The following is a 14,471-nucleotide window of genomic DNA, read 5'->3' as shown; positions in this document are numbered from 1 at the left end:
GTCCTGGCAGGCTAGCAGCTCACTCACCGGGTTGGTTGCGTCTGTGCAGAGAGTTTCTCCTGCGTCGCGGCCGGCGGTACCCGCAGTCCGAATCTTCACTGGGTAGCGAGTGGATAATTCGATCTGCCTGATACAAGAGAGCTTCAGTAACACAACCGTCTCTGTTCGTGTCATTCCTGCTCCATTTAGACCAGGCCTTGCAAACCGCAATGCAGACGCAGCGCAAGATTCATTTTACCATCTATTAGGAGCTGCTGTGCTATTTTCCAGCTTGCAGTGCCATCTAGTGATGTGCACCTGCGACTCCTCTCATGTATTCATGGTCTGAAAACTCTCGAACATGTCCATTACAAAGTGCTTTTACATTTATTCTGTGAATGTAACCTGCCCAATTTTTCACAACCATAGTCTTTTGTAAATATAACATAATGGCAATGGCCTGAAAACTCTCAATCAGACCTCCCTCCCCCCAGCCCCCAGCCCCCAGCCCCCAGCCACTCACATCTCTCAGGTTGAAGGTGATCTCCAGGCTGCTCCAGAAGTTGTCTGAGAAGTCGGGGTACATGTCCAGCACCTCCAGCAGGTCGTCTCTGTGGATCTTGTGCAGGTCGCAGTAGGTGAGCGCGTGGACGTCTGAGTTTGACTTGCCAGGGCGTGCATACAGGCTGATGGGCTCCCCGAAGGTGTCGTTCTTTCCTGGAGGGGAGGGGGGAGAATGGGGGTTTATATCCCACCTGTCTGATTGTTACTGCAGTGAAATGCACTTGTATTCCTATTTGTTCACACTGTCAGTTATAGTTTCGAGGAAGAGGAAAGCCTCATTGCTGGTACAGAAGAATGGTCCCGCCCCTCACCCAGGATGGCCACCACCACGTTGTCTCTCAGGATCTCGATGGACCCGCGCGAGATGAAGTACAGGGCGGTCAGCACGTCTCCGCAGTGCACCAGCGTGTCACCCGGCGGGGCGTGGGTGGTTTTGAAGCGCATGGCCAGCGCCCGCAGGCAGCCCTTACTCGCCCCTCGGAACGCCTTGCAGTTCTGGAGCAGCGTGCGGTTCAGGTGCAGACAGATATCAGCCTGCAGACACTCAGGGAAACCCTTCAACACCTGCGGACACAGAGAGGGACAGAGAGACCGTCAGCCACTGGGACAGAGAGGGACAGACAGACAGACACACTGGGACAGACAGACACACTGGGACAGACAGACAGACAGACAGACACACTGGGTCAGACAGACAGACAGACACACGGGACAGACAGACAGACAGACAGACACACTGGGTCAGACAGACAGACAGACACACTGGGACAGACAGACAGACTGTAGGTTCTATAGACATTGTCATCTCAAATATATTGCAAATGTCATGGACTTTCTTATGTTATGTTCTTATGATATTGTATCAGGAATCTACATTGAATGAACTTTAATCTAATTTGTCTAGCTTTGCCTAGAGATAATGATCAACCTAACAACTTGAATGCACCAGGCACTCAGGAAACAAAAGGCTAATCAAAACTGTCTCCATGATTTAATTAACCCGTCTAGTGAGAGAGGTAGTTTAGCACTGGAGTCTGAAAAGAGAGAAAAATAGCTTAAAGATTTAGAGATTTAAGACAAATTTCACATCATATTGATTTAATACCACCATGAGTACAAGATGGAAGCGTTTTTATTCTTAAATTGCCTAACAAGTATAGAATAACCCAGGTAATAAATCCCTAAGAAAATTAAACTGTTGGCAATGTCCAACCAAAGTCGCAACCCGACATGTTTGGTGTCTAAAGAAATGTAATTTCTTAGTAAAAATAACGGGAATTCAGAATAAAATCTGAATTATTTAGCAAAAGTTAAGCACGTTTTAAAAGTTTCCCCTTTCCAGATTATGATAAAGAACTAATCAGACAGAGGAAGGGGGAGCAATCAATCAAGATTGCAAGCCCATTCGCTACAAAATAGCCAATCGGAGCATGCAGCGGGAAATTCAAATAATCTCTTTGTTTGAAAAGTATAAAACCCCTGCTTTTAGCCCAGCTCCTTGTCCCCAACTCCACCCCCCTACGCTTGCCCTCTAATCTGGGTCCCCAACTCTACCCCCCTACACTTGCCCTCTAATCTGAGTCCCCAGCTCCTCCGCTACGCTTGCCCCAGACCTGCGTTGGCCCTCTAATCTGAGTCCCCAGCTCTACCCCCCTATGCTTGCCCTCTAATCTGAGCCCAGCGCTATCCAGACCTACTTTAGCCCCAGACTGGCTGCTGATCCCTGCTTGCTCAGACTCTAAGAAACTACAAGACTGCACCTGGAGCCCTCAGCTCTCAGTATTTATCCATCAAGGTTGGGGGCCCTGACACTTGGAGAAACACAAGGTAACAGAACTGCTTTTCAGGCTAGGTAACAATACTCTTAAATATCTATTCAGGTATTGTGTGACCCCTTGTTGTGTCAGTATGTACTAGTATTTTGTTGGTAAATTGTTGTTTTAAACCTTAGTTCTCATTGTAATGCTTTTAATGTGACTTTAATTGTGTAACTGTTTTGTGTAATAAATACCATCTTTCTAAGAAGAGATTCCCAGTATTGAGTCATTCGCTCATGTTGAACAAACACGATTTATGAACTCTGAACAGTCTGGAATGTGTCTATTTTTGGCTTGTTGTAATGTGTAAATCTGGCATCGTTTTCAGAGAGCGATATTAAAAACGGGTTTGTACATTATAATAGGACACCGTTTATTGTGGAGGTCCCACCGAGAACTTGACTATCGAAGGTATCTCTTTATCCCCTACAGTTTTTGGAAGTCCTTTAATTTATTGCTCTTAAGAATATATTAACTGCCTACAATAGTACCCACAAGACAGACAGACAGACACACTGGGTCAGACAGACAGACAGACACACTGGGACAGACAGACAGACAGATACACTTTGACAGACAGACAGACATACTGGGTCAGACAGACAGACAGACACACTGGGACAGACAGACAGACAGATACACTTTGACAGACAGACAGACATACTAGGTCAGACAGACAGACAGACACTGGGACAGACAGACAGACACACTGGGACAGACAGACAGACACACTGTCTCAGACAGACAGACACACTGTATCAGACAGACAGACAGACACACTGGGTCAGACAGACAGACAGACAGACACACTGGGTCAGACAGACAGACAGACACTGGGACAGACAGACAGGCACACTGTGTCAGACAGACAGACACACTGGGTCGGATTGACAGGCAGACACATTGAGACAGACAGACACACTGGGTCAGACAGACAGACAGACAGACACTGGGACAGACAGACAGACACACTGGGTCGGACAGACACATTGGGTCAGACAGACAGACAGACACACTGGGACAGAAAGACAGACAGACAACAGCAACTAAACTCAATTGTTCAAAATAAAATATCAATGAAATGAACCAGCCAAGCATAGCATTGAATGAAACGCTCCAACCCCCTCCCCACACACACATACACACGCACACACACACACACACAAAAACAGCAGCTTTTACAATACAATACAATACAGAAAGAAAATATATTTTTTATATTTTTTTTATGAATGGGAAACATATTAATCAATATATTTATTATATAAAGCATTAAATATGTATTTGTCATATATAGATATTGCCTGAGCAGACGCATGTAAATTAGTTGCTTGCAAAGGGTTAGGGTTAGGAGTTAGGGGTTAGGGGTTAGGGGTTGGGATTTATTTGTGTGGAAACTCTGATTATTTGTTGATTATTGTAAATATTTGATTATTGTTTTTGTGATAGTTGTTCAAGTTATTGTTTTACATGTTTGTTGATCATTTGGGATTATTTCTGTGATTTGTTATTAATCTGTGAAAATTACCCTGAAAGGTGTGTGCATCCGCAAAAGTGGGGAGGTGCCTGTGTGTGTGTGTGTGTGTGTGTGTGTCAGTGCTGTGTGTGAGTGTGTGTGTGTGTGTCAGTGCTGTGTGTGAGTGTGTGTGTGTGTCAGTGCTGTGTGTGAGTGTGTGTGTGTGTCAGTGCTGTGTGTGTGTGTGTGTGTGTGTCAGTGCTGTGTGTGAGTGTGTCAGTGCTGTGTGTGAGTGTGTGTGTGTGTGTCAGTACTGTGTGTGTGTGTGTGTGTGTATGTGAGTGTGTGTGTGTGTCAGTGCTGTGTGTGAGTGTGTGTGTGTGTGTGTGTCAGTGCTGTGTGTGAGTGTGTGTGTGTGTGTGTCAGTGCTGTGTGTGTGTGTGTGCGTGCGTGAGTGTATATGTCAGTGCTGTGTGTGTGTGTGTCAGTGCTGTGTGTGTGTGTGTGTGTGTGTCAGTGCTGTGTGTGAGTGTGTGTGTGTGTGTGTGTGTGTGCGTGCGTGCATGAGTGTGTGTGTGTGTGTGTGTGTGCGTGCGTGCATGAGTGTGTGTGTGTGTGTGTGTCAGTGCTGTGTGTGTGCGTATGTGTGTGTGCGTGCGTGCATGCATGCGTGCGTGCGAGTGTGCTATGTGTGTGTGTCAATGCTGTGTGTGTGTGTGTGTGTCAGTGCTGTGTGTGTGTGTGCGTGCGTGCGTGCGTGAGTGTGTGTGTGTGTCAATGCTGTGTGTGCGTCAGTGCTGTGTGTGTGTGTCAGTGCTGTGTGTGTGTCAGTGCTGTGTGTGTGTGTCAGTGCTGTGTGTGTGTGTGTGTCAGTGCTGTGTGTGTGTGTGTGTACGTTAGTGCTGTGTGTGTGTGTGTGGATGTTAGTGCTGTGTGTGTGTGTGTCAGTGCTGTGTGTGTGTGTCAGTGCTGTGTGTGTGTGTCAGTGCTGTGTGTGTGTGTGTGTGTCAGTGCTGTGTGTGTGTCAGTGTGTATGTCAGTGCTGTGTGTGTGTGTGTGTCAGTGCTGTGTGTGAGTGTGTGTGTGTGTGTGTGTCAGTGCTCTGTGTGTGTGTGTGTGTGTGTGTCAGTGCTGTGTGTGTGTGTGTGTCAGTGCTGTGTGTGTGTGTGTGTGTGTCAGTGCTGTCTGTGAGTGTGTGTGCGTGCGAGTGTGTCAGTGCTGTGTGTGTGTCAGTGCTGTGTGTGTGTGTGTGTGTGTGTGTCAGTGCTGTGTGTGAGTGTGTGTGTGTGTGTGTCAGTGCTGTGTGTGGGTGTGTGTGTGTGTGCGTGCGTGCGTGAGTGTGTGTGTGTGTCAGTGCTGTGTGTGTGTGTGCGTGTGCGTGCATGAGTGTGTGTGTGTCAGTGCTGTGTGTGTGTGTGTGTGTGTGTGTATGTCAGTGCTGTGTGTGTGTGTGTGTGTATGTCAGTGCTGTGTGTGTGTGTGTGTGTGTCAGTGCTGTGTGTGTGTGTGTGTGTGCGTGTCAGTTGGCAATCTCTGCCAAATAACACCTCTGGTGTTATAAAAAGAGCTGCGTTGCTTCCTGTGTTCATCCATGAAGGTGATTTTAAGTGCCCTGTTCAGCTGCAATAGTGTTTGTTTTTATTATGTGCCGTACACAAATACTTATATTAAATTAAATATTTCAAATGTATACATCATTTATTTTTCTCATATGAATTTTATATTTCTCAATATATATATATACTTTATATTAACAATACATTATATATATATATATATATATATATATATATATATATATATATATATATATATACAGTGCCTTGCGAAAGTATTCGGCCCCCTTGAACTTTGCGACCTTTTGCCACATTTCAGGCTTCAAACATAAAGATAAGAAACTGTAATTTTTTGTGAAGAATCAACAACAAGTGGGACACAATCATGAAGTGGAACGAAATTTATTGGATATTTCAAACTTTTTTAACAAATAAAAAACTGAAAAATTGGGCGTGCAAAATTATTCAGCCCCTTTACTTTCAGTGCAGCAAACTCTCTCCAGAAGTTCAGTGAGGATCTCTGAATGATCCAATGTTGACCTAAATGACTAATGATGATAAATAGAATCCACCTGTGTGTAATCAAGTCTCCGTATAAATGCACCTGCACTGTGATAGTCTCAGAGGTCCGTTTAAAGCGCAGAGAGCATCATGAAGAACAAGGAACACACCAGGCAGGTCCGAGATACTGTTGTGGAGAAGTTTAAAGCCGGATTTGCATAAAAAAAAGATTTCCCAAGCTTTAAACATCCCAAGGAGCACTGTGCAAGCGATAATATTGAAATGGAAGGAGTATCAGACCACTGCAAATCTACCAAGACCTGGCCGTCCCTCTAAACTTTCAGCTCATACAAGGAGAAGACTGATCAGAGATGCAGCCAAGAGGCCCATGATCACTCTGGATGAACTGCAGAGATCTACAGCTGAGGTGGGAGACTCTGTCCATAGGACAACAATCAGTCGTATACTGCACAAATCTGGCCTTTATGGAAGAGTGGCAAGAAGAAAGCCATTTCTTAAAGATATCCATAAAAAGTGTCGTTTACAGTTTGCCACAAGCCACCTGGGAGACACACCAAACATGTGGAAGAAGGTGCTCTGGTCAGATGAAACCAAAATCGAACTTTTTGGCAACAATGCAAAACGTTATGTTTGGCGTAAAAGCAACACAGCTCATCACCCTGAACACACCATCCCCACTGTCAAACATGGTGGTGGCAGCATCATGGTTTGGGCCTGCTTTTCTTCAGCAGGGACAGGGAAGATGGTTAAAATTGATGGGAAGATGGATGGAGCCAAATACAGGACCATTCTGGAAGAAAACCTGATGGAGTCTGCAAAAGACCTGAGACTGGGACGGAGATTTGTCTTCCAACAAGACAATGATCCAAAACATAAAGCAAAATCTACAATGGAATGGTTCACAAATAAACATATCCAGGTGTTAGAATGGCCAAGTCAAAGTCCAGACCTGAATCCAATCGAGAATCTGTGGAAAGAACTGAAAACTGCTGTTCACAAATGCTCTCCATCCAACCTCACTGAGCTCGAGCTGTTTTGCAAGGAGGAATGGGCAAAAATTTCAGTCTCTCGATGTGCAAAACTGATAGAGACATACCCCAAGCGACTTACAGCTGTAATCGCAGCAAAAGGTGGCGCTACAAAGTATTAACTTAAGGGGGCTGAATAATTTTGCACGCCCAATTTTTCAGTTTTTTATTTGTTAAAAAAGTTTGAAATATCCAATAAATTTCGTTCCGCTTCATGATTGTGTCCCACTTGTTGTTGATTCTTCACAAAAAATTACAGTTTCATATCTTTATGTTTGAAGCCTGAAATGTGGCAAAAGGTCGCAAAGTTCAAGGGGGCCGAATACTTTCGCAAGGCACTGTATATATATATATTTTAAATACATAAAACATACAGTATATTTACCGCATATATTTCTCATATCTAGAAAAGGGGCCAATTTTGGTGTATGAAAAATGTATAAAATATCTTGATAATGTATTTTTAATATATTCTATTTAATTCAAGAATGATGTTGGGAAAATATAAGATTCCTACATTTCTTATTATATATTAAAAATATATTTTAGTTTCGTATGGGAGGGTACACCGGGGGAGCCCCACTCACTGCCCCACAGCACCTGGCTACAAACACATGCTTGCACAAACCTCGGGGAGATGAGCTTGGGGTTCGGATTTGTCCCGAGATGTATCATATTGAAATCCCTGCCCCTGCTCCATTTGCACATCCAATCACCCGTGCTACTGAGCGGGCTGATTGCTGTGGGATGCTGTGATGAGACTCCTTCACATGGAATTGACAGACTGGGCTATTTGATTTTCCATTTGCCTCTTAGCGGTACTTTCAACAGTATTTTTATTTCGCTGTAAGATTGGAGATCAGACACATGGCGTTGAGAAGGTCAGTATTTACATCTTTAAATTTGAACAAGCACATTTACATTTTACTTTCATGTAAAAGGATATGTAACCAAAACAGGCTCCTCTTGGAAATTATAACTGTGCACAACTGCCAAGCAGCCAAGAAGCAGAGACCCCAAATCCTGTCTCTGTGGGCTGCTTTGTGGACATAGCAATCAGCTGTAACTTCTGGGTGGCAGCTAGGCTGCAGAAAAGTTACAATACTTCACTACTTTGGTGAAATGAAATGCTGAAAAAGATGAGAGCAGGGGAGGCAGTGTGGTCTAGTGGTTAGAGCTGATGGACTGGTAGGGAGGCAGTGTGGTCTAGTGGTAACAGCTGAGGGACTGGGAGGGAGGCAGTGTGGTCTAGTGGTAAGAGCTGAGGGACTGGGAGGGAGGCAGTGTGGTCTAGTGGTAAGAGCTGAGGGACTGGGAGGGAGGCAGTGTGATCTAGTGGTAAGAGCTGAGGGACTGGGAGGGAGGCAGTGTGATCTAGTGGTAAGAGCTGAGGGACTGGGAGGGAGGCAGCGTGGTCTAGTGGTTAGAGCTGAGGGACTGGGAGGGAGGCAGTGTGATCTAGTGGTAAGAGCTGAGGGACTGGGAGGGAGGCAGTGTGGTCTAGTGGTAAGAGCTGAGGGACTGGGAGGGAGGCAGTGTGGTCTAGTGGTAAGAGCTGAGGGACTGGGAGGGAGGCAGTGTGATCTAGTGGTAAGAGCTGAGGGACTGGGAGGGAGGCAGTGTGATCTAGTGGTAAGAGCTGAGGGACTGGGAGGGAGGCAGTGTGATCTAGTGGTAAGAGCTGAGGGACTGGGAGGGAGGCAGTGTGATCTAGTGGTAAGAGCTGAGGGACTGGGAGGGAGGCAGTGTGATCTAGTGGTTAGAGCTGAGGGACTGGGAGGGAGGCAGTGTGATCTAGTGGTAAGAGCTGAGGGACTGGGAGGGAGGCAGCGTGGTCTAGTGGTTAGAGCTGAGGGACTGGGAGGGAGGCAGTGTGATCTAGTGGTAAGAGCTGAGGGACTGGGAGGGAGGCAGTGTGGTCTAGTGGTAAGAGCTGAGGGACTGGGAGGGAGGCAGCGTGGTCTAGTGGTTAGAGCTGAGGGACTGGGAGGGAGGCAGCGTGGTCTAGTGGTAAGAGCTGAGGGACTGGGAGGGAGGCAGTGTGGTCTAGTGGTAAGAGCTGAGGGACTGGGAGGGAGGCAGTGTGGTCTAGTGGTTAGAAAATTGTTTCTAGGAAGTAGTCTTTCCTTGATTCTGTTTTGATTGCTACAGAATAAATGATATTGGCAATCTGCTGCACGACTAGGCAAATAATGAAATAGTATAAATGCATTGGCTGGTCCAAAGGCAATCACACTGACATGAGTCCTCAGCTCAATACACATCACAGTAGTACTAAAATATAATCAGAGCGATGTCTTCTGTGCTAACACTTTTACACATTATCCTAACAACACATCCAGCCTGGCTGCTGCATCGTTGGTATGATCCAGAGCTCTTGCACACAATGTTTTCTACCAGTAGGTGAGTAACTGCACTGTTTATGGACTGAGCTGTAATGCTGCTGTTGTTTTTTAATTTTTTTGTTTTTTGTGTATTTTGTGTCCATGGAACCAGCATTTCACACTGCAGTGATGGCCAAAAGTGTTGCATCACCTCGGATTTTAGTATTGACACATAATTAAAAAAAAACTATATGAACATAATTTAATCAAATGTAATCAAAGAAGCTACGAAATAATGTTACAAAAGTCTACCGGAAGCCATAATAGTAGTACAGTATTTCATGTTAGATTTCGAAATGTCACATTTTTCATTTTTGTCAGTTTTTTCGTTAAGCATAAGCAACATATTGAATTACATACTGCTTTGTAGTTTAACGTAACATTATTCAGCAGGTTTCATTTGACTTTATGAAGCACAATTCTAGTTAATTCGAGTGAAAGGGCAGCGGTACAGAGATCTGCTTCTGTTAATATTGTTAACACCCTCCCTCTGTACATCACACACACACACACACACACACCTGTCCTCCTGAGTCATGTGATCCATTGACATGGGACTAAATTTCACCTCCATGCCGTTGAAACCCAGATTCTAAACCAGACCCAGGGACCCTGCTGCTGCACCAGTGCTGCTCTCCTGCTGTTCATCCCCCTTTCCTGGCTCTCTCACAGTCACACCCAGTCGTCAGTCCTGGCTCTCTCACAGTCACACCCAGTCGTCAGTCCTGGCTCTCTCACAGTCACACCCAGCCACTAGTTTGGTTCTTCTGGGTTTTTGACATGTGAGGCTTGTGTCTCTGCTGTGGCTGATCACCTCCATGCCAGCACTCTGTGCTCTCCGTACCTGCTTGTCTGGCTATGCTGTGCTGTGACTGTTTCACAACACCATGTTGTGCCCATGCTGTGTCCTCGCTGTGCCCTTGCTGAACCCGGGACTCACCGCGTTCATGTCGATGCCGTTGGTATAGGACCAGGCGTGCTGGAAGTACTCCTCCAGTCTCTGCCGCAGGGAGCTGGGGATCTGGTGGAAGCGGATGAACTCCTTCACCCGCAGCATCTGAGTGTGGTAGCGCGCCGTGCCCGAGTACAGCCGCTGGATAATGGCAGAGACGTTACCAAAGATACTGGCGTACATCAGGGCTGGGGGAAGAAGCAGTCTGTCAGGGGGTTACACTGGCAATTAACACTGACACTTTATAGTGACATACTGCAGCATGCAAAGACACCAATAGCACACAGAGACACTGACAGCACACAGAGACAGACACTGACAGCACACAGAGACACTGACAGCACACAGAGACACCGACAGCACACAGAGACACTGACAGCACACAGAGACAGACACTGACAGCACACAGAGACACTGACAGAACACAGAGACACTGGCAGCACACAGAGACACTGGCAGCACACAGAGACACTGGCAGCACACAGAGTCAGACACTGACAGCACACAGAGACACTGACAGAACACAGAGTCAGACACTGACAGCACACAGAGACCCTGACAGAACACAGAGACAGACACTGACAGCACACAGAGACACTGACAGCAAACAGAGACACCGACAGCACACAGAGACACCGACAGCACACAGAGACCCTGACAGCAAACAGAGACACCGACAGCACCAAACAGAGACAAAACCATGATTCTGATACTCAGAGATTGTGGATGACTGCAGCTCTAGATAGCTCTAAACAATGTGGAATGCTTAAGACTGCCACCCCCAGCATATCTCCTCCATGCTGCTCATCATGAATCCCAAACTTACAGCCGATAAGCATGACGCAGATGGAGAAGATCTTCTCGGAGTTGGTGTTGGGGGAGACGTTCCCAAAGCCCACGCTGGTCAGGCTGCTGAAGGTGAAGTAGAGCGCAGTCACGTACTTGTCCTTGATGGAGGGGCCGGAGGAGGCGTTGCTCTCGGTGTAGGGTTTTCCGATCTGGTCGGCCAGCCCGTCCAGCCAGCCGATCTTGTGCACCATGTAAGGGCGCTCCACGTTGCCGATGGCGTACCAGATGCAGGCGAGCCAGTGCGCGATGAGGGCGAAGGTGCACATGAGCAGGAAGAGCACCGCCGCGCCGTACTCGGAGTAGCGGTCCAGCTTCCGCGCCACACGCACCAATCGCAGCAGCCGAGCCGTCTTCAGGAGGCCAATCAGAGTGGTGGTCTGGGGGCACAGAAGGGGCGGGGTTTCAGAATATATTGAGAACATGTAAGTGTTAATAAAGGAGTTATACCTGCCATCATTATGATATATTGTCAACCTGTAAGTGCTATGCAATGGGATGCTCTGTTATACAGTGTGTTTGAATGTTTGTTCTCAGCAATCCTTTTTGTGTTTAGTCCTGAGCTGAATGCTGTGTGCTGTGTGGGGTTCTGTCAGTCAGGGGAGGCTGATAACATTGAGGCAGCTCCGACAGGAGGCTGGCTCTTATCTGCCTCCCCGGCTGCCCATGTGCCTCGTCTCTGCAGATCGCAGCTGATACAGAGCAGGCAGCTCCACGTTCCATTGATCTGCACAAAATGAAACCAGCTAGCTTCTCATCTGATGCGATCCTCAACTCATCTTTTCAAAGGAATCGCTGCAAGAAGGAATATCAATAGCTGGTGAACACAAACCCCCGTTAGCGGATTGGAGATAGTGGTGTCCATATGGATTACGCAGTACAGAGCTCAGTACAAGAGTGCATTTATAAAGTCGCAGCACAGAGCTCAGTATAAGGGTGTATTTGTAGAGTCGCAGCACAGAGCTCAGTATAAGGGTGTATCTGTAGATGCAGCACAGGGCTCAGTATAAGGGTGTATCTGTAGATGCAGCACAGGGCTCAGTATAAGGGTGTATCTGTAGATGCAGCACAGGGCTCAGTATAAGGGTGTATCTGTAGATGCAGCACAGGGCTCAGTATAAGGGTGTATTTGTAGAGTGGCACAGCGGTAGCGCTTCAGTAGGTATTACCTGGCAGTACCCCTTTCCCAGAGGGCTGTGGGGCAGTGCCAGGGATATTCAGCTGCTTGCACAGTTTCCACGGCAGCAGAGGGGCGTCTGCGTGCCAGTATATTAAATGTCAGAACTCCTGATCTCAATCCCTTTCCCACTCATCCCGGCCCGAGCTCCATCTTACTGCATCACATCTGGAGCTTGCATGTCTAAATAAATTGGTTACTCAAGCACGACACTCAAAGCATTTCTTATTATTCATCTTTTTCTCTACTTCTAAAAAGATACCTTTCTCCCTCAGTTTTGCAGTTTATCCATTCCTGCTTTATATTGCATGTATTGCTACATTCACAGAACAGGCATATCAACCTGGACTGCAGCTCTCCTAACTCTCCCCTGTCCTGTACCTTCCCAATACACTGTCTCTATTCTTCATATTCACAGCGCTATACCTTCTCTATTATATTCTATATATATATAACATCTGCTGTAGGTTTTGTGTGCAGAACCTGCTTTATTTGTTACCCTTTGTTAGAATTGGGTAACCCACATCACCTCAGAGTCTGAGCTAAGGACAGGGTCCTAGAGCAGGCAGACAGGCACACACCAGGCAGACATGCAGACAGACAGACAGACATACAGGCAGACAGACACAGACATACAGGCAGGCAGACAGGCAGACAGGCAGCAGTGCACCTCGTCGGAGCCGGAGCGGAAGATGAGCAGGTCGAAGGGGATGGCTGCCACGATGTCGATCAGGAACCAGCCCTTGAAGTAGTGCACGGCGATGCGGCCGGGCTGGCTCACCACCTCGTCGTGGATGTTCACGTAGGTGGTGCGGAAGTTGATGAGGATGTCGATGATGAACATGATGTCCACGATGAGGTCCACCACGTTGAGCGGGTTGCAGGTGTAGCCACAGCGCCGGCGCAGCTCCTCCTCCTGCTCGTTGAGAAGGAAGGCTGCCGAGTAGGGTGTGAACACCGCTGTGTAGATCACCAGCAGCAGGATCAGCCAGTCCCACACCGCCTTGAAGGGGCTGTAGTGCAGGATGGTCCACTTGTGGATCCGGGGAGCCTGCAGCTTGTACTCCGGGAGCACATCGGCACCCAGCGACAGCACCTGGGAGAGACGAGACAGTCAGCCTCCACCAGGGGGGCACTCACACGTTCAGAGTAGAGCTGCTACGATTAAATTTATCAGCGAAACTGCACCGAACCACCTTGCCTTGCTACAGTATTTCTGCCAAATACAAGAAGTGGGCGTGTTGTTCTTTTTCTGCTAAAGTGTTAACTATCATCTGATTTGCTGGTTCCATCCTGACTGCCAGCGAATAAGTTTTGAAAATGCTTTATAAGTGCGGGCCTTTTATGTATTAGTCGTTGTTAGTCTAAGGTGCAAGTGGGTTAATTTCACTCAAGTTCGTATCAACGGTAGCATAAAAAATGTCTGACAACCGCAACTCCAATGTGTCAGATTTTGTTGAAGTTTCCAATTGAGCAAACCATCGCCCAAAATAACGCTAGTAGATAATTTTATTACCTGGAGGTGATCAACGGCAAGATTGAAAATAAAAAATACGTGATTTGTAAAATTTGCAAATGCGAATACTGCTACCTTTCTAATACCACAAACATGAAGGCTCATCTGGAAAAACACCACCCGCTGGAATACAATGAAATGTATGGTACGGATTTATCAGAAACTGGTGGCTCTTCACTACCGAAACAGCAAAGAATGTCACATATTTCTCAGAAAACCTGCACTGAACTGCCAGCCAAACGAAGCTAAGAAATTACTAAAGCACTTACTACGTTCATGTGCAAAGATATGAGGCCGATTAACATCATCGAGGGCCATCGAGGGTTTCAGGAAATTTTATCATGAAATAGAGCCGAGGTACCAAATCCCGAGCCGCACAACAATTGCAAAAGATGTAAACTGTATAACACTGTTCAAGAAAACCTAAATCAATTACTGCATGAATGTAAGGACATTGCGTAGTGTGGAGGAGTGGTTAGGGCTCTGGACTCTTGACCTTAGGGTCGTGGGTTCAATCCCAGGTGAGGGACACGACTGCTGTACCCTTGAGCAAGGTACTTTACCTAGATTGCTCCAGTAAAAACCCAACTGTATAAATGGGTAATTGTATGTAAAAAAAAAATAATGTGATATCTGTATAATGTGAAATAATGTATAATGTGTACAATGTGACA

General features: G+C 46.6%; 1 protein-coding gene across 1 annotated transcript in view; it reads right to left on the bottom strand.

The window, feature by feature from the left end:
- LOC117434697 (potassium voltage-gated channel subfamily H member 6-like) overlaps positions 1 to 14,471 on the bottom strand; it is a 68,672-nt gene that overhangs the window by 14,904 nt on the left and 39,297 nt on the right. Inside the window, exons 7-12 of the mRNA XM_059003189.1 lie at positions 12,952 to 13,377; positions 11,085 to 11,484; positions 10,247 to 10,446; positions 855 to 1,107; positions 503 to 696; positions 28 to 127 (exon numbers count right to left, since the gene is read on the bottom strand). Of these exons, the coding sequence (XP_058859172.1) occupies positions 28 to 127; positions 503 to 696; positions 855 to 1,107; positions 10,247 to 10,446; positions 11,085 to 11,484; positions 12,952 to 13,377 (1,573 nt within the window). The remainder of the gene's footprint in view (positions 1 to 27; positions 128 to 502; positions 697 to 854; positions 1,108 to 10,246; positions 10,447 to 11,084; positions 11,485 to 12,951; positions 13,378 to 14,471) is intronic.

This window comes from Acipenser ruthenus, chromosome 28 (assembly GCF_902713425.1).
Source record: "Acipenser ruthenus chromosome 28, fAciRut3.2 maternal haplotype, whole genome shotgun sequence".
In the NCBI taxonomy this organism is placed as follows: domain Eukaryota; kingdom Metazoa; phylum Chordata; class Actinopteri; order Acipenseriformes; family Acipenseridae; genus Acipenser; species Acipenser ruthenus.
Note: the sequence above shows the minus strand (reverse complement) of the source record. Positions and strands in the feature narration are given on the sequence as shown.